We start from the raw sequence: 23,784 nt of genomic DNA, 5'->3' as shown, positions 1-23,784 counted from the left end.
TTTTTGGTGTTGAACTTGCATAAGTGCTTTATCTATTTTGGACACTAAACCTTTATCAGTTTTGTCATTTGCAAATATCCTCTCCCACTCAGTAGGTTGTCTTTTAGTTTGGTTGATTATCTCCTTTACTATACAGAAGCTTTTTACTTTGAGGAAGTCCCAATAGTTTGTTTTTGCTTTTATTTCTCTTGCCTGAGATGAAATCTAAAAAAAAAAAAAAAAATGTTGCTATGGCCGATGTCACAGAAATTACTGCCTGCGCTCCTTTCTAGGATTTTTACAGTTTCAGGTCTCAAGTTTGGGTCCTTAATCCATTTTGAGTTTATTTTTGTGTATGGTGTAAGAAAGTGGTCCACTTTCATTCTTTTGCATGTAGCTATCCAGTTTTTCCAACATGTGGTAGTGTTTTGATTTGTTTTTTTAAATACTCAATTGGAAATTCCTTAACTGGGGTTAAATGTTATCAAGTGCTTTTTCTGCACCTATTGAAATGTTTTCTTTTGTTATTAAAATGGTATAATATACTTCTGGATTTTATTTTATTTTGGAGTCTATAAGAAAATGGATTTTTTTTTCTCCAAATTTTTATTTAGACTTTAGTTAAAATATAGCATAATATTGGTTTCAGGGGTAAAAACTAGTGATTTATCACTTACATGTAACACCCAGTACTCACCATAACAAGTGCCCTCCTTAATGCCCATCACCCGTTTAGCCCATTCCCCCCTGCCCCTCCATCAACCCTCAGTTTGTTCTCTATCTTTACAGAGTCTCTTATGGTTTGCTTCCCTCCCTCTCTCTCTTCCCTATTGTGGATTTTAAAATATTTCCTTAACTACCTAGCAAAAATCTGCCTTAGTCATGATATATTATCGCCTTTCTGTATATTACTAAATTTTAATTGGGAATATTTTCTTTAGAATTTTTGGGTATATATTCCTGAACAAAATAAACCTTATTTTCCTTTTTTGTTTTGTATTTTTCTGCTTTAATACCAAGTTTACACTGTCTTATAGAATGAATTGGGAGCTATTCCATATTTTTACTGCCTGATCATGTGAATAGAGTTTGGTAGAAACTGTTAGTAAAACCACTTGGGTATTTTGCATCTCTTGTGGGAAAATCTTTCTAACTAGATCTACCATTGACAGTAACAGGATTATTCAAGCTTTCTGTTTCCTTTTAAGTCAGTTCCTTTAAGCTATAATTTTTATAGTAATTTCTCCATTTCACCAAGGTTTTCAGAATTGTTGGCATAAGATATTCACTACTGATTACTCTCTGTAATTATGCCACTCATAATTTTTATCTTCTTGACCATCTTTCCTAGAGATTTATTACTTCTTTCCAAACAGGCAACTTTCAGCTTTAGGTTAGGACTGGTATCCTCATTTTCATGATTTCTTCTAATTTATTCTGTTGTTCTTAGGGCGCCTAGGTGGCTCAGTTGGGTAAGTGTCCAACCTCAGTTCAGGTCATGATCTCACAGTTCGTGAGTTTGAGCCCCGCGTTGGGCTCTGTGCTGACAGCCTGGAGACTGGAGCCTGCTTCAGATTCTGCGTCTCCCTCTCCCTTTGCCCCTCCCCCACTTGTGCATATGTGCACATGCACACCCTCTCTCTCAAAAATACACATAAAAAAAAAATTTATTCTGTTGTTCTTTTTCTAACTTCTTTAGACACCTAGCATTTAAAGATTTTCTTTTCTAATACACTTTCTCTTGAATTTATGATGTGTTTCTGATGTGTGCGTATACACTGTAATTCTGTTCCAAGTATTTGTGATTTCCACTATGATTTTTTTACTCAAGTTATTCAGTAGTGTGATTTTTAATTTCCAAATACGTATGTAGTACTTAAAAATCTCTTTTTGCACGGGAGCCTGGGTGGCTCAGTCGGTTGAGTGTCTGACTTTGGCTCAGGTCATGATCTTGCAGTTAGTGAGTTTGAGCCCCGGGTCGGGCTCTGCTGCTGACAGCTCGGAGCCTGGAGCCTGCTTCGAATTTTGTGTCTCCCTCTCCCTGCCCTTTCCCTACTCATGCTTGCTCTCTGTCTCTCAAAAATGAATAAATGTTTAAAAAAAAAAAAAAAAACCTTTTTTTAAATCTCTAAAACTTCTAAGTTACTTGTAGTCAGAGATCACTGCAAAATAGCTATTTAAATTTTATCTGAGCCTTTCTTCATGGCCTAACACAAATCACTTTTTGTAAATATCCATGTGTGCCTGAGAAAAATATTTCCCAACTGTTGGACAAGGCACCTGATATATGTTACTTAGGACCAACTTGCTGTTCTTACAAGCACGGGCTCGGCTCTGTGCTGATGATGCAGAGGCTGCCTGGGATTCTCTCTCTCTCTGCCCCTCCCACATGTTGTCTCTCTCTCTCAAAATAAGCAAAGAAACTTGAAAGAAAGAAAGAAAGAAAGAAAGAAAGAAAGAAAGAAAGAAAGAAAGAAAGAAAAGACAGAAAACAATTCCATGTATAATAGCACCAAAAATAAAATACCTAGGAATAAGAAGGCAAAAGATGTGTACACTGAAAACTGTAAAACACTGCTGAAGGAAATTAAAGAAGGCACAAATAAATGGAAAGATACTCTGTGTTCATGAATCAGAAAACTTAATATTGTCAAAATTACCTAAAGTGATCTACAGATTCAACACAACCTCTATGAAAAACTTGATGCATTTTGCAGAAATAGAAAAATCTACCCTAAGATTCCTATGGTATCTCAAGAAAGCCTGAAGAGCTACAACAATCTTAAAAACGAACAAAACTGGAGAATTCATACTTCATGCTTTCAAAACCTACTACAAAGATTGGACAATTAAAAGAGTGAGACAGTGACGTAAAGAGACATACAGAACAATGGAATGGAGTGCCCAGAATTAAACTCTCACATATACAGTCACATGATTTTTGACCATCATTGAGTCATCATGATTGACCATCAGGGACAATCTTTTCAAATAAATGGTGCTGAGAAAACTGGATACCAATGCACAATATGTGAAAGAATAAAATTGGACCCTTATCTTACACTATATACAAAAATTAACTCCAAGTAAATCAAAGACCTAAACATAAGAACTGAAACTACAAAAATCTTAGAAGAAAACATAGGGGAAAACTTCTGTATCAGATTTGGCAATGGTTTCTTGGATAGGGGACAAAAAGCACAGGCAACAAAGGAAAAAAAACAGATAAAATGGAGTTAATCAAAATTAAAAACTTTTGTGCATCAAAAGGCTCTATCAAGAAAGTGAAAAGGCAACATAAAGAATGGTACAAAATATCTGCAAATTATACATCGGATCAGGTATTAATACCCAGAATAAAGAATGCCTACAACTCAACGACAACAAAAACCCAATTCAAAAATGGGCACAAAACTTGACATCCCTCCAAAGAAGATACACAGATGGCCAATAAGCATATGAAAAAAATGTTCAACATCACTAATCATTAAGGAAATGTAAACCAAAATTACAATGAGCTACCACTTCACACCTATTAGGTCAGTTATTACAAAAATGTCGGTGAGGATGTGGAGAAATTAGAATCCTTGTGCACTGCTGATGGAAATGTGCAATGGTAGAACAACTATGGCAAACAATATAGTTAAACATAAAGTTACCAAATTAAAATTGGTAAAACCTAACAAAAAATTAAATATAAAATTATCATACAATGCAGCAATTCCACATATGGGTATCTACCCAAAAGAACTGAGAGTAGAGCCTCAAAGAGATTGTCTGTACACCAATGTTCATTGCAGCATTATTCCACAATAGCCAAAAAGGGGTAACAATTCAAATATCCATCAACATTTGGACAGATGAACAAAATGCAGTATTATAAATACAATGAAATATTATTTAGCCTTAAAAAGGAATGAGACTCTGACACATGCTATAACACGGATGAACCCTGAAAACAGCATAAATGAAGTATGTCAGACACAAAAGAGCAAATATTACGTGACTCCACTTAAAGTATCTAGAATAGTCAAATTCACAGACAAATTAGAATGGCTGCCAGGGGCTAGGGGGAGGGAAAAATGGGGAGTGACTGTTTAATGGATAGTTTCAGTTTGGAATGATGAAAAAATTCTGGAGGTGGACAGCGGCGATGGTTGACTGACAAAATGAACGTACTGAATCCCTCTACATGTACACTTAAAAATGATTAAAATGGTAAATTCTATGTTTTGTGTATTTTACCACAAAAAAGGTTAAAAAGGAAAAAACATATAATTTTTTATTGGCCAAATGCAGAACTATAGTATGGTGGTAGCATTAAGAAACTTAGCAGAGTGATAACCTCCCTTTCTTCCCCATGTTAAAGAATGCATTTGAATATACTTGCTTCACTTAATAGGTTTCCCAGCAAGGAGTAGTGATTAGGGAAAGCCAAGTCTGCATGGAGGTGAGATGTTCTCAAAAAAGTTGAGGCTAGAAGTAAATTTCTTAGAAACACAACAGTTTAAAATTACACAGTGTAGGGGCAACTGGGTGGCTCAGTTCCAAGTGTCTGATCTCATGATTGGATGATTCATGATCTCATAATCTCACGGTTCATGAGTTCGAGCCCCTAGTCAGGCTCAGCACTGGCAGTGCAAAGCCTACTTGGGATTCTCTCTCTCTGCCCCTCTGCTCTTTCTCACAAAATAAATAAACTTAAAAAAAAGAAAGAAGAAGGGAAGCTGGTGAGAGAACTGACGCCAAACAGCCTTGGACTCCAAAAAGATATGCTTTGTAAGTTACAAACAGAGTAAACTTTCATTGAGTGTTTGCTATTTGTCAGCCAATGTTCTAATAAGCACTTTATATGCATTACCTTATGTTTTAACAAAATTGGCCTTGGTGACTCTACTTGCAACCAAATTTTTGCTCCTCTTAATTACACAAAAAGGTTAACTTAATAGTAAAACAGTCTGGCTATGGGATGGATTTCTGAAGCCAACTGCTTTCAGATATTTAAGAAGGGTTTTTTAAAATTACACAGTTAATTCATTTCCCCTCAACAGCATCTCTCCAATATCCTACCACATGCATACACATAAGTGCATAAAAACTGCATTTAAACAGTAAAAAAAAAAAAAAAAGAGAATAATGATACCCTTTAAGCCTTGGTTGTCCAGCCTTACATTTAGTGTGTGTTTTACTTTCTAGTTCTTCTCCCACCCCAATTCCCATCTCTGACTCCACAGTATAAATAATTTTATTGGTTTTTTGGATTATAAAAAAAAAGACACACGCTGTCATTTAAAAATACATACGAAATGTAAAAACACCTAAAAGTCACCTCGAATGGCTAATTATTTATTTGCATTAATAATCATAGTATAGGGATGCCTGGGTGGCTCAGTCGGTTAAGCATCTGACTTCAGCTCAGGTCATAATCTCACGGTTTGTGAGTTCAACCACCGCATCGGGCTTGTGCTGACAGCTCAGAGCCTGGAGCCTGCTTCGGATTCTGTGTCTCTCTCTCTCTGCCCCTCTGCCATTCATGCTTTGTCTTTCTCTCTCAAAAATAAATAAACATTAAAAAAAATTTAAGAAAATAATCATAGTATAAATTACTCTCAGATAATAAATGACCTAAAAATAGTAAAAATTAAGCAGTAAGAAATGATATACTAACATTTCAATCTAAATTTTTTTGGTAACTGAAAATACCTTATCATTTTTAGTATTAAAGATACTTCAATCCTAATGTTGAACTGTAAATAGCTAACAACTAATTCTTACCAACTTCATGAACAGTTTTAGTTATAGTTTTTAGTAGTATCTGCATGCATCAAAGTATTTTGTTTTTGAGAGAGAGTGCACACACAAGTTGGGGAGGGGCTGAGAGAGAGCGAGAGAGAGAAAATCCCAAGCAGGCTATGTGCTGTCAGCTCACAAACCAGGAAATTGTGACCTGAGCCAAAGCCTAGAGTCGGACACTCAACCAACTGAGCCACCCAGGCGCCCCTGCATGTATCAATTTTTAAACTTTACACTTTAACTTTACACTTAAAATTATCCTTCAAAACTAAGATTTTTGTAAAATGCCTTCTATCAAGACTAATTTATTGCCTTTCAGTAGTCAAAGTACTTTTGGGAATGTGGAAAAATACAATTCAGATTTCATTCCTTTTGTTAATGTAAAATTATCAACAACTATAGAACTCTTTGATGTAGGCAAGTCAGTCCTATATGGAGCAGAACAAACAGCCATGGAAGCCACACAATCTAACCTGGAGGGGTTCTATAAGAAATCTACCAGTGCTGAAAACATCTACCACCAGAATCATCCCTTTAGGTTACTGCATTATTTTCAGAACACATTTGTTAAACTGTAAACGTTCACTAGGAAAGAAAAATTATATATATATAAAAAAGAAAAGTTCATATTTTTTTAAATGTAAGGAGCATAATGCACTCAGTAAAAATTAACTGTTAATTAAAATAAAATAAAAATACTTAGATTCACTCCTTCAAGGAAAATAGAGATCAAGTACTAAAAGGCTTATATATTCAAAGTAATGGCACTTACCTCTAAAATTTGACCAACTCTAATTAGTGGGTGCCCATCAGCCTGGACCACTGTTACCTGACAAGGAGACTGTGACAGAATGCTAGAAGAGCTAGCACAAGTCTAAAAACAAAGAGAAAACACAAGGACACTTTCTTTATATAATATTAAACCTAGGCAAAATTTAAAGGTCACTAAAACACTACTTAAGGGACACCTGGTATATACTTATGTTTGATATAAGTATCCACCTTGTTGTTATAAGTTGATATATCCACCTTGTGGTGGATACCACATGGTCACTGGCAGTGTTTTGTGGTCACCTAAAAAAAGGCAGAGCTCTTTTACAGGAGCCTGAAGGAGGTGCCTCAGGCCTCTACACTCATCTATATAGTAAGACAATTTACAGAATGCAAATAGAACCCAACTGAGGTCATAATTAAATTCAAAATAAAATTGTTCTAAAATAAGATATGAGAGGTGCCTGGATGGCTCAGTCAGTTAAGCATCCAACTCTTAATCTTAGCTCAGGTCTTAGCTCAGATCTTGAACTCTTGTGAGTTCAAGCCCCACATTGGGCTCCATGCTGTGCATGAAGCCTACTAACGGAATGAATGAATGAATGAATGAGATAAAATAACATGAAAAATAAATTTTTTTAAAAACCTTTATGATATGAACATGGCTTAGAATTTAAAAAAGTAAAATTAAGATGTCTTATATTCTATAAATGCTTCATTTTTATACTCTTACCTTAGACTGGTCAAGAATTTGAAATTTTTCCCATATTCTTTTATCACTTTCAAATTTTTTCCAAGGATTGTTCCATTTTTCAGAAGCTTCTTTTTCTTTCTTCTTTAAAGCAACCTGTTCATCTGTAAATAATGTCCTTTTTTAAAAAAATGTATAAAAACTGTAAAAAAAAAATCATGTAAACAAATCATGACCTTCTTAAAGAGTGCAGATTCCAACACAGATCTAATCAAAACTGTTTTTTAGGGAGATTACCTCACAAAACAGAGAAGAATTTTAAGAAATATGGAATAAAAGAAAACATTTAACCAGAACCAAACTTATGTATGGCACAGATGGATGTAAAAATGTTTATCACAATTGGCAATAAAAAGCAATTTTTTCAGAACATATTTTATAACATGCTAATTATTCTAAAGTTCTACTTTCCTATAATGTTCACTCAGGTATTACAAAGAGATTGAAAAGTGAGACCTCTGGATTCAGAGAACCCTGTAATCGAATCCTAGTTCAACCACTTCCTATCTGTGTAACGGGGCAAATCGCTGTTCACCTTTCTAAAACTCAGTTTCTTCTTTTGTAAAATGAGAATAGTGCCTATTTCAGTATAGGACCTAGCACAAATTAAGTATGTAATAAATGCCATTATTATTCATAACCGCTGAAAAGTGAAAAAGCAAAATCTTGTATCTAACAAACTAATATAACAACAAGGTCCCAAATCAATAGTTCTTAAAAATTTAGAGATGTATAGGGGCACCTGGGTGGCTCAGTCGGTTAAACACCCGACTCTTGGTTTTGGCTCAGGTCATGGTCTCATGGTCTCACGAGTTCAAGCCCCACGTCAGGTTCCACACTGACAGTGCAGAGCCTACTTGGGATTCTCTGTCTCCCTCTCTCTCTGCCCCTCCCCATTCATGTTGTCTCTCTCTTAAAAATAAACTTTAAAAAGATTCAGAGATGTATAAATCTAAATTTCAAGAAAATTAATGAAAGCAGGACTTTAGCAAAGAGAAAGGTGCTTTCTTAACAGAAGAAAGTAAACTCTTTTTAGGTAATAAAACATAAAACACTTTAGTCATTTCCAAGCAGTTCCATCTTACTTCAGAAGTTTGGTGTTACAGTCTGATAAGCAAAATGTGTATTGAAAGAAAATATTTAAAGCTGAAATTATGATATAAAGACACAACGAATCTCCAAACCTTCAGATACTGTTAGCATACATTTAATTTCTTCAAACTTCTGCTACTTTGACTTCCAACATAAATAATTCATTCCCAATTTCTTCTGCTTATCTCTTTTTCTATATCACCTGTCTCATCAGCGATATGACTGCCTCACAGGACTCTCTAGTTGAGTGGAAGATGAAGCCCATCTCTATGCTTTTACTTTTCTTTTAATTTTTTTTTTTAATGTTTTATTTATTTTGAGAGTGACAGACAGTGCAAGCAGGGGAGGGGCAGAGAGAGAGAGAGAGAGAGAGAGAGAGTGAGTGAGAGAGAGAGACACACAGACAGACACAGAATCCAAAGCAGGCTCCAGGCTCTGAGCTGTCAGCACAGAGCCCGACGCGGGGCTCGAACTCATGGACTATGAGATCATGCCCTGAGCCAAAGTCAGACGCCTAACCGACTGAGTCACCCAGGTGCCCCGAACCCAATTATTTTTAAATAAAACCATTAAATGCATAGGATTTCTACAATAGAAAAATATGAAAATGGATTCTCAGGAACTGAGAAAAGTTTAGGAATCTTTGAGCTCCAGAATGATACTAATGATATTAATGCTCATCGCTCACCTCTGGTCTTTTGGTGCACACCGAGTAGACAAAAAGACACAACCTAATCTATAATAATAACAGGTATAATAATTACCTACCAAGCTCCTTCCTCCACTGGGCTTTTTTTGCTTCCAACAAACTTCTATCACGTTCTCTTTCCCCCAGGGTACTGAATATGTCAGCTGGTTTCCATGCATTCTCTCTAACACAAAAAATAACAGAAACCTTATTATATGTTTCTATACAAGTTACCCATAAATATTAAGTAATAAACTTTTAAACAGCTCACAGTCTCCACAGTAAATATTTCACATGCAAGTCAAGGAAAAGCAGAACCATTTTCACCAGATGACCCCACAATAACATATAGGAGTTACATACATGACAATTTTCTGTTCATACTGCTTAGATGTCTCTTGATTTTTATTTAAAACAGATTTACTTTCAACTAGGACAGATGAAAGAGCCTCAGTTTTTTGGAGTACTCCCATAACGTTTTCGTCATTTGGCTGATTAGAAATATTGTTTAAATGTAGACTGCCCCGACCTAGGGAGTAAAAATGCATGTTTTAAAATTAACACTAAAATTACACATATTACAATACCTTATCTTGGCATACTGCTACGCACTTTAAAAACACTGCCTTAACATTACCAAAGTAATTACCTCTCACAGCAATCCTTCAGTAGGTATTATTGTTCCCTTTTGTCAAAAAAGGAAACTGAGCCCAGCGGTTAAATGGTCCAGAACATCTATATAATCTCTTGTGTCAAATATGAAAACAAACAAGCAACAACAACAAAAACCCTCCATTTACTCTTGTTGATAATATTTTTACAAATAATATAAAACAAATCACAACTTAAAGGAGAATAAATGCAAATAGCTTTATGAAAAACTCATTACCTTGTCCTTATTCTTCTCATTTAGCTGGGAAATCAATGGAAAACTTTATTATGGACCACTGTCTCTATGCCTCTGTTATACCTGTTACAAATGTATTATACAGGTTCCTATGCTTGGCTCAAACACTGTTCTAATTCTACCTCAGTGTGCTAGTTTTCCCAGTGAAGAGAAAGCATATTTAATATGCAGGTCAATACATGATTAGACAAATTCTGCCTTCAACTTTGTTGACGTTATCTCTCACTATGCATAGTAAGTTTTTATTTTTTGTTCTCTAGGCTACAATTCTAGCCTCTAAAGACCCAGCTCCCTCATTTTACAAAGAACAATCTAGGCCAAGAGAAGGTAAATTACTCCAACTTGTCCCCAAATCAGTTGTGGGGCCTCTTTCTAGTGACTGTTAATTTTAATTTATTTCATTATCACCTAACAAAATTTTAATGATAGTTCTACTCATATTAATTCCTTAGCTCAAAGCTGAAACTGGAAGGCTTTTAAAAACATAACACAATGCCCTAATGAAACAGAAGACATGTAACACTCTACTACTCCTTCCAAATCTATGTTTTACATTGATTAAAAAGATAGTGCTGCCAATCCTCAACGTAGATTAAGGGTCAAAGAAGGCAAAATGCAGGAGCCAGGAAAAAAATCTTTTCAGCAACTCAAGTCAAATATTCAAAGTAAAGGTTCCCTCAATTTTCACTAGAAATTCTATAGTGGTCTTTTAAAACATTTAATATAGGGGCGCCTGGGTGGCTCAGTCGGTTAAGCGTCCGACTTCAGCTCAGGTCACAATCTCGCGGTCCGCGAGTTCGAGCCCCGCGTCGGGGTCTGGGCTGATGGCTCGGAGCCTGGAGCTTGCTTCCGATTCTGTGTCTCCCTCTCTCTCTGCCCCTCCCCCGTTCATGCTGTGTCTCTCTCTGTCTCAAAAATAAATAAACGTTAAAAAAAATTAAAAAAAAAAATTTAATATAATTATTTTTAATGTAAGTAGAGCCTTCTATATTCTAAAGTAAGTACAATAGCTTTTTTACTCTAGAGTCCACAGAATTGGTAATTCTGCATGAGAAAACTGTTCTCTAAAAGAATAATTATTTTAAAAGATTGTTACACAGTAACTTAGAATTTAAGAGGCACAGTTATATCAAATCCAATGAATGAGAAATTCAAAAACAAGTACATATTGGTAAAGTTAATATTAATTAAAACTTCAAAAAAAACCTTACATGTTTCCTCCTTTCCATTTTCAATCAGGGAAATAGATCCATTCCCTTGGTTCACAGTCATCAAAATCTGTTGTAGTTGGTCTTGTGTTAGACACACCAAACTGCTCTTCATATTTGCAGCTGTGATGTGTTTTTGGCAAAGCTTCTCTTCAGATACTATAGATGTATTTATGGTGTTTCTAGTCTTCTGTATATTGGGGGTGGCAGGTGAAATCTCTTTCTGGACATAAAGACAGTCTTTATCTACATACTGCTTGCATAAATCCTTAGTGGGTGAAAAAGTCATACTATTTTTTTCACCTTTTGCCTGTGAAGTTTCTGAACCCATTCTCTTCTTTTGCAAAAGTTTTCCACTCTTGATACAAGTATTTTGTGTTGATTTTAGAATGTATCCAGTTTGTTTTGTTCTTAATGGACATTTTGCAATCTTGGTCTTATTTCCCATCTGTTAAAATACCAGAAATTTATACTTTATAACAGCCCATGAAAAATCAAACAATTATCTTTATTTATATTGTCTGTGATGTCAGGCCTCTAAATTTTTTTTCCATTTTGCTGTTAAAAGATTATATCCATGAGAAAATAACATTTAACCTTTGCAAATCTACTTGAAAGCTTCATCAACAACCGGAAATTACTTTATTTCAAGATAATGAATACAGAAGAATTTTCATTCTAGCTGTTGTAGAACATCTCCATTCTACTCCAGCTTGGAATCTCATGTCATGATTATACCACTCATACTACCAATTTTCTGTATAGGTATCTATAGGCCTGTGCATTAGTTACTTAGGTCAGTTATGCCTTGAATAACTTAACTTGTGGGTCGACATCCCTCTAGCGTAACTCCTGTCTTAATTATTAGTGCTTTCATATCCACATAGATCATTTTTCCAATTCCCTGGCCTCTCATTTCCTTGAACTCTGCTCTTCTACTCTTGTCCTCCAAGCCACCTCGGTTACTCATTCCCATAGTGATATCTTATAGTGACCTTGTTACTCCTAACTTGCAATCCCTCCATAGTCTCAATTTCAATCACGGCACAATGACCAACACTCTCCTTGCATATCCCAATTCTGATAATTCTTTAACTCACCTGGGATCTATAATCTATTGATTCTACTACCTTCCTCTTGTCCTCATTTCCTTCCTTAAATTCCACAATCAACCAAAACCACCACTGCCTTCCATTCCCAACTCCTGCTCTGACATACACTTTGCAAATCCCCAAACTGGTAAAATCTAACTCTTCATCACCTACTCTGTGCCTGCACTACTCAGGAAGAAAAATACCAAGCCACAATATTTAGTTTCACCTTAAATACATAGCCCAAACAACATGCTACCCTACAGTCAAACATTTCCCAAATTCATTTACTCTTAACAATTTCAACTTTCTCCTCTTTCCCAAATTCCTAACACTTTCTCTTTCATAACTTATTCTCAGCTGAAAATCTTGATCAATATTTCACTAAAAATCTTATAGAGAAGCATTCTGAAAAAACTTCAAGAAATTTCTACCACCAAATCTGTACCAGCATCAAGAGTCATACAAACCTGCTTGTACTCCTGTTATTCATACATATTCATATAACCCGTTCTCAGGGATCTTTCTGCAGCAATTCTTTGCTTTCTCCTGAATCAACTGTTTCTTTTCTGCTGGATCACATCATTTTTTATCACCTTAAAAAATACATGATTCCACTTTCTCCTCTCATCTCCCATAATCCCATTCCCAACAAACTTTCACCCACACGACTCCACTAAAACTCATCAAGGTCACTAATAACTTTTATGTTGCAAATCCAGTGACTGATTCTCAGATCCTCATCCTAACATGTTATCAGCATGTGACACAGTTGATTATTCCTTCTATTTTGAATACTTAAAAAAAAATTTTAATATTTATTTTTGAGAGACACAGAGCATGAGTAGGGGAGAAGCAGAGAGAGGAGAGACCGAAGCAGGCTCCAGGCTCTGATCTGTCAGCACAGAGTCCGACATGGGGCTCAAATTCACAAACTGTGAGATCATGAGCTGAAGTCTGATGCTCAGCCAACTGAGCTACCCAGGGGCCCCAACTCCTTCCACTTTGAATCACTTTCTCTACTTCACTTCCAGGACTCCACAATCCTGGTTCTTGCTGCTCCTTTCGCCAGACCTCTTAAAGTTGCTCAGTCCCAGGATCTCTTCTCTAAGTTACCTCATTCACTTGCTAATTTCATTTACCCTTGTGGCTCTAAATATTATCCATATACTAAGGACTCCCAAATTTGTCTCCAGGATGGAACTCTCCCCTAACTTAAGGTTCCATCTGCCTATCCAAACACTTCCACTGGGTTTCTAATAGCCATTTAAAACTCAGCATGCCCCAAATAACCTATGAAAAGAATTCACAGTGACAAAAGTACATTATACACAGGACTTCCAAACGTTCTCATATTTATCATTTAATGAAATATATACATTCCTGCAAAGTCTGCTATGGACTGTGTGTATGTATGTGCACACACAGATTGGATAGGATCGAATAAAATTGTCTTTAATCACACACACACACACAAAAAAAAAGCCTCAGCAAGCCCCAAATCAAACTCTTGATCTCCCACATGCCCCTAAATAACTTCCTCCTTTCAGAGGAAGCTACCATGCCAAAAATTTTGGAATTATCTCTCCTATGCCACACTTGTCATTAAACCTTGTTTTGCTCCATCTTCAAAATATGTCCTGAATCTGACCACTCCTGAACATTTTTTGTGCCCTCTACTCCAAGTCATTATAATGCTCTTGCCTGAATTTCTAAAAGCCTGCTTTTCCTACTTCTGCCTTCACTTCCCAGTCTGTGCTCGGCACAGCAGCCACAGGGTACCTTAGTAGGTAAAGTCACATCATGTCACTTTTTTCAAAAGCTTCTAAGGCCTTCCTATCTTACTTAGGAAGAAAACTGAACTTCTTACTCTGACCTAATGATCTGTGCATGCTTCACATTTTATCCCCTTACCTGATCTCTCTGATCTCATTTTGTCTTAGCCTCCAGACACGTGGGCTTCTTATTCCTTGAATAAGACTCTCTTAATTTCAGGCCTTAGCATTAGTCAATCCCTCTACCTGGGCCATTCTTCCCTCATGGTTTATGTACTCACCTCCTTCAAATCTTTGCTCCAACATCACTGGCTCAGTGAGGTCTTCTCTGAACAACTGATTTAAATTTGCAGGTTTCCTGTTCTCCCTCACACTCTCACCTACCTAGCACTCCCTTTTCCAAAGACTGCTGTGCCCCTAAAGTGACTGTGCCTCTTCCCTTTCTCTTTTTCCCTATAGCACTTTTCATCTTGTGACATTGTATATTTTGCTTACTGTATGCCCATTCAACTCAATCTTCTTTTTTTTAATGTTTGTTTATTTTTGAGACAGAGCATGAGCAGGGGAGGGGCAGAGAGACAGGGAGACAGAACCAGAAGCAGGTTCCAGGCTCCGTGCTGTCAGCACAGAGCCCGAAGCAGCACTTGAACCCACGAACTGTGAGATTATGACCTGAGCTGAAGTTGCACGCTTAACTGACTGAGCCACCCCAAGTGCCTCTATTCGTTTCCAGTGTAAACTCCCTAGGGCAGAGATTTTTTATACTTTGTCCAGTGTATAGCTCCAGTACAGAACAATGAGTGGAACAAAATAGGTGTTAAGTGAATTTTTTGTTGACTACCCTCAACTACACTATTTTAAAGACTGAATTATCTCTCTCCCCCATATTTATCCCCCTTTCCAAAATATCCTATTTCTGTGGCACTGTTGTCCTAATCTCTCAGACCAGTAAGCATGGAGTCATCTTTAACTTTATCCTCTTTCATGGTCTTCTTTGGCTTATGAACAAGTATTGGTCATTTCTTCCTTTCAAATATCTTTTTCTCACCATTTACATGATGATAAGCCTAAATTCAGGTTTTCATTACCACACTACTAGATTACAGTCTGCCTAATTCATACCTTTCCTCTATTAATCCATTATACATTTCAGTAAACCCAATTAACCGAAAGTAATTCAACACCCATTTAATCACTATTAATTGTTGCTTTTTATGTGCTCACCAATACAGAAAAGCACTAGAGGTGTAAAAATGAAGAAGATATTTGCTGTCAAACAGTAGGGTAGATGCCCCACGACTTTCACCCGGCTTATCATATCCCAACTCTCCTGGTCTTTCAGTAACTTATATAATATACAACCACACTTAGACCAAGTAGCCATTCACATTTCACCTGACTTTTCAAAATGTACCTGTAGTATCAGCCACAGATCTGTTTGTTATTCTCTTCACCTCATCCAAATCCTATTTGTTCTTAGCTTCAGGCTTTTGATAATACCAATGTAATTGGTACCACAATGTAAAATGCCTTTTATCCTCTCATCCCCGTGGCTACTTTAATATAACTAATTCTCTAAGTGAGAAATGGCAAACTCGAATACGTACTGTAAATTAGGCTAGGTAGGAAACAAGATGAGTTGAAAGCATTTTTCCACCTAAAGGAGGCAGTCACCATCAGAACCAACCTACACTGCCAAACAGGAATCCAGTATTTCAAGAGAACCAAAAATGACAGACTTTACATTAAACTCTCCAATGTTTAGATACTGGCAATTCACTCTAGTTTTTGAAAACCATTGTGTGGAATAAGCAAATTATTAGCTGACTGCATGTAGCTTACAGAGCTGAGCCCTACCACTTCAGACTCCAACTACAGCTCCTACTTTCTCACCCTTCTTTGACTCATATGGGCCTTTTTTTGGTCACTAATAGTTGAGCATTTTGTTTCTCTAATCAGTTGCTCATTCAAACTAAGTGCAGTGCATGCCATTAACATATCTTGAAGTCATTTCTGTCCCCTTCTTTCCATTTCACTAGCCACCACCCATGTTCAAGAACTTATGACTCTCCCTGGACTATATTTGGCCCATAACTATGGTCTCTCAGTTACAATCTGTCCTTTGTAGGGATGTCCGAAGCCCTATCCTACAACACAAATTATACCGTATCTACTCCACTTTTCAAAAATACTTTAATGCTCCCTACATACAAATCAAGGAAGTTCAAATTCTCTAAGTATATATTTAAACTCTTTAAAGGGTGCCTGGCTGTCTCAGTCTGTTAAGCGTCTGACTCCTGATTTCAGCTCAGGTCACGATCTCAGTTCATGAGATCGGGCTCTGCATCGGACTCTTGCACTGATGGCGCAGAGCCTGCTTGGGATTCTCTCCCTCTCTCTCTGCCCCTCCCCTACTCATGCTCTCAAAATAAATAAATTAAAAAAAAAATTAAACTCTTTAAGACTAACCCCTCCCCTAAGCTTTATGTTCTAAAATTCCCCGAGATACACACTATTCCCCAAATGCAAATTAGGCTTTCTATCTTGGTATTGTGCCCAGTATTTTCTCTGAACTTAGAATACACTCCCCTACCTCTTTACCTATAAATATCTGCCTCATCTTTTAAGTTCTAATTAAAATGTCACCTCGTTTATGAAGCATTCCCTGGTCTCCTCAAACCACAAAGGGCTGCTCTTTGCAGTGTTGTCTGCCTTTTATAACCCTACTGTGGTATACGTTATCCTACTATAGTACACATCATATTCTGCTTGTAATATAGAGTTATTTACCTGACACCCTCACTTCCAAAACACAAGGACCAGGTTTTGCTCATTTCCTTTCTTTCAATCACAGAAGAAATAAAGTCAAGAATGGCACTCTACTAGAATTTTACATCTTCAGTAAATCCTTGTTAAATAAAAACTTACTAATTGACGATCTAATTTAAATAGAATTATCCTGCAAAATTTCACTTACAAAAAAAAAAAAAAAAACAGACCAAAAAATCTTCTAAAAATATTTAACAAAATGGGGGTAGGGGGGTGGGCAGGAGGGGCAATGATGTGGCATGAGGTCAATATATACTCAGCTCAATTCTGATTATCTTTTGTAGCTAAATGGCAGGGGAGAAAAAAAAAAAAAAAAAACCAATAAATGGAAGCAGCAAAAGATCATGAACTACCAAATAAATATTCAATTATGTTCAGGTTACTTATTAAGAAAAAGCAATCTAGACCAAATAATTCCAAGTGTTTACTGGATTATGTGAATTTTAATAGATCAAAATAGATCAAGTCTTCATGTCAAAATTTTTACATAGCCAAATTGTTTTTTAACTAGTTTTAATTCTATCAATATTTTTCATAATACAATGTCCAATGAATTTGTTTAGTACTGGCTGACTTTATCATTTATATGGGGCCAGGATGCCAAAGCTAGAAAGAATCAGAGAAAAGTAACATTTTAAAATATAAAATGTGCTACTTAACACTAATATTGTGTATATCCTTTAGCATGACACTATTCTGCTTCTCACATGTAGAAATACCTATGAAAAAAATTTTTAAATGTTTTACATTTCAACTAATATGTGTGACCATTTTTTTTAAATGTTTGGTTTTGAGAGAAAGAGAGACAAAGTGCAAGCAGGGTAGGGGCAGACAGAGAGCAAGACACAGAACCTGAAGCAGGCTCTAGGCTATGAGCTGTCAGTACAGAGCCTGACCTGGGGTTCGAACTCATAAACCTCAAGATAATGGCCTGAGCCAAAGTCAGACACTTAACCAACAGAGCCACCCAGGCGCCCAAGTAACAATTTTTTTTTTTTTTTAAGCTCTTCAGCTGATTTTAATGTTCATTTTTTATTTTTGAGACAGAGAGAGACAGAGCATGAACAGGGGAGGGTCTGAGAGAGAAGGAGACACAGAATCCGAAACAGGCTCCGGGCTCCAAGCTGTCAGCACAGAGCCTGATGCGGGGCTTGAACCCACGGACTGCGAGATCATGACCTGGGCCGAAGTCGGATGCTCAACCGACTGAGCCACCCAGGCACCCCCCCAAGTGACAATTTTAAGTGTAAGAGTTTAGAAGTTTATTCATTTATTTTAAGAGAGAGCAGGGGAGGGGCAGAGAGAGTGAGAGAAAGAGAATCCTAACCAGGTTCCACACTGTCAGTGCAGAGCCCAACGCAGGGCTCAATCCCACGAATCATCAGATCATGACTTGAGCCAAAGAGTCAGACATTTAATCAACTGAGCCACCCAGGTGCCCGAGTAGAAGAGTTTAGAATTTATAAATTACTCATGACACTGAATCATTAACATTTCTTTCATTTCTCTTCCTAAAAGCTTAAGAAATTAAACTGGTAACCATCTTTAACTTCATATTCCTTACCACGGATTTAAAAAAATGCAGAAGGGATTTTGAAAAATTTAAAAAGTACTCGGACCACAGAGGTGTTAAACTTAATCATGACGAGATGAGAGTTCAGCTGTGTTTAAAGAGCACACTATGACAATGACAGTAATTCAACCTATGAGGAAAGGGAAAACCAGAACTGTAGGTAGGTGTTGTAGTCACTCAGGAGCTTCTCCCAGTAGAAGAAAAACACTATGAAGAGAGAATTCATGAATAACTTATGGGAAAGAGAATCCAACATAAAGCTGAATGAGATTTGGGAAATTAAAAACAGATTTAAGCAAAAAAAAAAAAAAAAAAAAAAAAAAAAAAAAAGATAAGTACTACTATCTTTGTATTTTACCTTCTGTGAGGAGCAAAGAAAGAAATGAGGAAGATCTCAGCAACCCCTATAAATAAGGGAAGAGAAACTCCTTCAAGTAAAATCAATCTAGAAGGGAGACAGGTTTCATTAGAATTTTTTCCCCAGCTTTATTAAGGTATAATTGACAATTAAAAACTGTATATATTTAAGGCATACAACTAGATGATTTGATAAATGCATACACTGTGAAACAGTCACCACAATCAAGTGAATTAACATATCCATCACCTTATATAGTTACCATCATCAGTATTAAGTCTCAAAAGCAAGAGGAATAAAATCAAACAATTTGCTCCAAGACAGTAAATAATAATTTAAGATCAACATCGACTGAGACAGTTACTCTGGAAAAAAAAGAATCCTAGAATAAAATATTTTTAGATTGATAATAGAATCTTGTGATGATTCTATCAAAAGTCCAAGACTAGTAATTTTATTATAGGCATGAAAGGAGATCTCCATATGTTCTAGGCTGGTTAAAAAGACAATGAAATGTCTTCACAAAATGTGGTGACTGAAGCAAATCCATTAAGGACATTGATGGAAGAAGAAACAGGTGAAAGAAAACAGAGGTCAAGGGAAGATGGAAACCAACTATTACAAGCAGCTTTTTATCTAAGAGCTAAAAAAGGGGTGCTGTAGTTGTTAATGTGACTCAAATAAAATAATTAGTTGCAGGGGCGCCTGGGTGGCTTGGTCGGTTAAGCGTCCGACTTCGGCTCAGGTCATGATCTCACGGTCCGTGAGTTCGAGCCCCGCGTCGGGCTCTGTGCTGACAGCTCAGAGCCTGGAGCCTGTTTCAGATTCTGTGTCTCCCTCTCTCTCTGCCCCTGCCCTGTTCACGCTCTGTCTCTCTCTGTCTCAAAAATAAAAAATAAACGTTAAAAAAAAAAATTAAAAAAAAAATAATTAGTTGCAATATTTTAACAGAGCAGGACCAGGAAAAAATATATAATTTGTATTCTGTGATTTTAAAAAAGCACACAAGGTATACAACTATATACCATATTTAGAGAGATAATTTTTACTGGTAACATGTGGAATTACTGATTATCATCACCCATTTATGAAGTGATTATTATGCTCGGTACTCAAGGAACTTCACCTTGATCAAACCTGGAAAAAAGAGCAAAGCCATCAAGAGCTCAGAGTTGAAAAGTGCCACATCATCCAAATTGAGCTCTATTCACAGAAACACAAAGACTTTAAGATGCTGCAATGATAAAGGAAAAAGGAGGGCTACAGTGAATTATGGAAGAGATAAAATTTCTGCTCATATTAATCTAAACATGGAAAAAAATAGGGAACAAGAAAAGTATGATATCAAAAAACTGAAAGTGGTACTGTATTTTGTAGAAAAAGTCACTATGGGTTCCTGATAAAAATTTAAAAGGAAAATTATCATTAAGCTCAAGTACGATCTCTTAAAGGAGAAGGCAAAATGCATGTAAGAGTCTGTGAATCAGATACACCGTTTTGATGTGGGAAAATGGAATTTGAATATGAAAAGAAAAATATTATCATTTTAAAGAATATGTATTTTTAAAGATCTTAGGAACTGCACTGTCTAGTGTACTATTAAATTTGCATTCAAAATTAAATAAAATTAAAAATTCACTTCCTTAGTCATACTAGCCACATTTTAAGTGCTAAATAACCACGCATGACTAGTTGCTGACTACTATGTTAGAAAACAATGATCTTAGAATATTTCCATCATCACAAAAAGATTTACTAGGCAGCACTGATGTAGAGAAAAATGTTCTATACACCTTTTTAAACTGAAAAATTATGATCCCATTTCTGTGAAAGGACCAGCCTGAAAGCAAGAGAACAATAACTCCTCAATATTATCCCAAACCCATTATGATAATTTCACAGGAATTCTTTTCAAACCACTGTAAAGAAAACCACATTTTACATTCAAATACAGGTCAGGTCATTTGGCTTACCTTCACAGAATATTTTGATTTACATTCTACAAAAGAAAAAAATAATTACTGGGCCATCAAACAAAAACACACTAAGGCAGTCACAAAATAAATTTTAATTAGCATTGTTTTAAGAAGGTATTTAATAGAAATATTAACTCCAAAAGCATTAACTTTAGGTCCTGTCTGAGTGTTCTAACTTTTACAGAATAGTTCAAGAATTTCTATTTCACTTCTATTTATTTTCCAAGATAAAGCTATAAACAGATCAGAAAAAAAAAAAAAAATAGGAATACGAATGAGCGGACTACCAAAGTTTACTGAGTTTTAAAACTAATACTAAAAAGGATTTTAGCAACTGTGGTCTTACTACAAATTTAATTTTCTCAAGCAACATTCTTTATATACACAGAACATAATTACACAAACTTTACCCAGATTATCCATTAGGCAACATATTAAACCTTAAAATATACTGGGACATTAAGTTTTATGAATAAATACTGAGAGTGGTAAGCAGTGATGTAATCTGACTTTACTTGGCTAAAAATAAATCTGAAAAAGTGAAAACAGCTTTTTGCAAAGAATCATTTAAATATTACTCTATTATAAGCAAAAAGTACATTAAACTCATATAAATTTTAGGTAGGAATATAAAAGTTAACATTTTAGGTTTCCAGTAACACAGCATACCATATGGAGACAATATTAACTTGGTTTTTCCATCCAATAATTCAGTTTCAAGCTTTAAACCATCTCTGAAAAATAAAAGAAAGTTGTCATTTTTAAGAAACAGCAAAGTTTTAAAGAGAAATGAAGTGCTCATTTGAATCTTGAAAATATATACGTTCTTCCCAATTTATACAAGAATTGTAAATATTAAACCATTCTTTTAATTAAAATCATTTTTCAATCCAAGATAAAACTAAACACTCAGAAAATTCCTGAAAATTTCCTGAAACTTACTTGGAAATAATTGGAAATAATTAATAATTATTAATTAATATATTAATTAAAAATAAATTCTTTTATTACCTTTAACATGAAACTTCGTATTTTACTGGTAAGCAATGAATTCAATTATCATGCCATTATTTAACTCTTATAAATCCAGACTGGAAAAAATGCTGTTACCAAAACTCTCCACCTAAGTTAAAGTAGCAAAACATATCTAACTACTATTTGTTCATGACTAATACATTCTATGGCCTGCTACATCATTAATCTGAAAGTGGCCTGTAACATTGCCACCACTGTTACTTTTTGAGCACACTGACACTTTGTTACTATAACAACAATAAATCTGTAATAAGTTTTGGCTGTTATAATTTATTTGTGCATGTCCTATGCAAGAGCACAAAGTTAACAATAGACACTACCAAGGTAACTTGTACAAATCAAGGTCCTAATAAAAATTCCACTGAAAATAAAAATAGTCCACATTTAATTCACTGTTTCCTAAAAGTGAGGGAGGAATAAGTGTAGGTCAATAAACATCAACGGGGACAAATGTGATGTCTAAGAGACAAAATTAAATCCAGCGGGATCAGCCAAGGAAAAAAAGGTTGAAAAAAGTCTCATTGGGAACACGAAACTGTAGTGTTGGTAAGTAGAGGAAATCAAAATACCCTGTTTTATTAAAACAGTGGGGGAAAACGGACTTTAAAAGTTTCCCTGTTGCAGGGTTAGAATACTCCATGTTTACACGTTCGTGAAACTCAACAAATAAAAGAATGAAACCGAAAAGTACGTCCGTTCAGTATTACTGCACTGTAAACTCCTTTAGGGGCAGCCTGTCTTATTTATTTTTCTCTCTACAGATTCTAGGATACAAAATTCATTTGCTAAATGATGTGTTGTCTGAGTTTGGTAACTTTTCATCTTCTTAAAACATGAACTTCACCATCACTTCCCTGCAACAGTCCTTTTTACTCAACAAACTTAATGAGGGCCTATTAGGGGCCAAGCACTGGCAATGCATCGGTTGCTCAAGACTCGGTTCTCCGCATTACGGGCGTTAAACGCCTCTGGGCGCTCCGACAACCTGCAGAGACGCCCAAGGCGCAAAAAACCAGGGCCGGGGCCAGGATTTCTCCCCGGAAAGCCACTAAACTTTATCTCTCCATCTGCCCTTACTGCTTTCCGCCTCTCTTCCCTCACCACCGTGAGGTTAATGAGAGGGCGGAAAGGAGGTCCCGGACAGGTTTACAGCGAGTAACGTTGTGCAAAAGCGGCGGCGGCGACAAACGCCGTCCCGGGCCTCTGGTCCCCTCTCCGCCACAGGCAGCCGAACAATGCCGTATGAGGCGGCGCAAGCCGGGAAGGTGTTCCACGAAGGATTCCAAGGGCCAACCTAGCTTCACCCCGTCTCCGCTAGAGACCACCCTTCTCGCCCCAGCTTACCCTAGGTTCATGGCCTGACCTCTCGCTCTCTCCACGAACACTCAGGTCCCCTGTGTACGCCGGTTGCCTCCGCCGCTCAACAAGCGCTACGCCCATTGGATACGGTGATGCCGGCGAGCTGGGAGAACAGACCAATCAGAATTAGTCGTGCTGGAGGGTGCTCTCTCTACCGGGGAGAAGCCACTGGGGAGACCCGCTGGGTTAGCCTGGCCTCAGGCGCTTCGCCCTTGTTCTTGGGTAGTGGGGATCTTCGTTCGTTGGAGTTGTAGGCACACCACCCCCCTCCCTCCGCCCCTAGTTCACTCGAAGCCCCCAGAGAAGTGCCTCAGCTCAGGTGGAGGTGGCAAAAATATGGAAAACCTAAAAGTATAAGCTTTTTAGGAAATGAACATTTCCCGTATTTCATATTTGTAAGAGAGGGTTATTCGGGTATGAAATAAATTGGGAGTGGGGGGGGGACCTGGGGAGAGACTCCTAGGTCCGGTACAGGGTTTGTCCTGTTTCTGGCTCTGAATGCATTGTAACTCTTTTTTAAATTGCAACAATCACAAGTACTGAATTTCAGCTCTTTTGTGCAGACTGGGAGCTAAGGGCTTTAGGTCTATTGAAGCTTT

At 36.7% G+C, this 23,784-nt stretch overlaps 1 protein-coding gene across 5 annotated transcripts in view; it reads right to left on the bottom strand.

Moving 5' to 3' along the window:
• The window catches only part of CCDC66 (coiled-coil domain containing 66), a 50,915-nt gene extending 27,659 nt beyond the window's left edge, over nt 1-23,256 (bottom strand). The window contains exons 1-8 of one of the 5 annotated variants that reach the window (XM_007084431.3): nt 23,171-23,256; nt 21,461-21,525; nt 20,789-20,814; nt 11,193-11,637; nt 9,438-9,603; nt 9,155-9,258; nt 7,277-7,398; nt 6,545-6,646 (exon numbers count right to left, since the gene is read on the bottom strand). In XM_007084431.3, the coding sequence (XP_007084493.2) occupies nt 6,545-6,646; nt 7,277-7,398; nt 9,155-9,258; nt 9,438-9,603; nt 11,193-11,637; nt 20,789-20,814; nt 21,461-21,525; nt 23,171-23,181 (1,041 nt within the window). In that variant the 5' untranslated portion in view covers nt 23,182-23,256. Of the gene's footprint in view, nt 1-6,544; nt 6,647-7,276; nt 7,399-9,154; nt 9,259-9,437; nt 9,604-11,192; nt 11,638-20,788; nt 20,815-21,460; nt 21,526-23,170 lie in introns of those variants that run through there. The other 4 variants (XM_042979190.1, XM_042979188.1, XM_042979189.1 and 1 more) reach the window with 4 other exon arrangements.
• Between the last annotated feature and the right edge of the window lie 528 nt (nt 23,257-23,784).

The sequence above is a fragment of the Panthera tigris genome, chromosome A2 (genome assembly GCF_018350195.1).
Source record: "Panthera tigris isolate Pti1 chromosome A2, P.tigris_Pti1_mat1.1, whole genome shotgun sequence".
Lineage (NCBI taxonomy): Eukaryota > Metazoa > Chordata > Mammalia > Carnivora > Felidae > Panthera > Panthera tigris.
The sequence above is the reverse complement of the archived record's forward strand: the minus strand, read 5'-3'. Positions and strand labels throughout refer to the sequence as shown.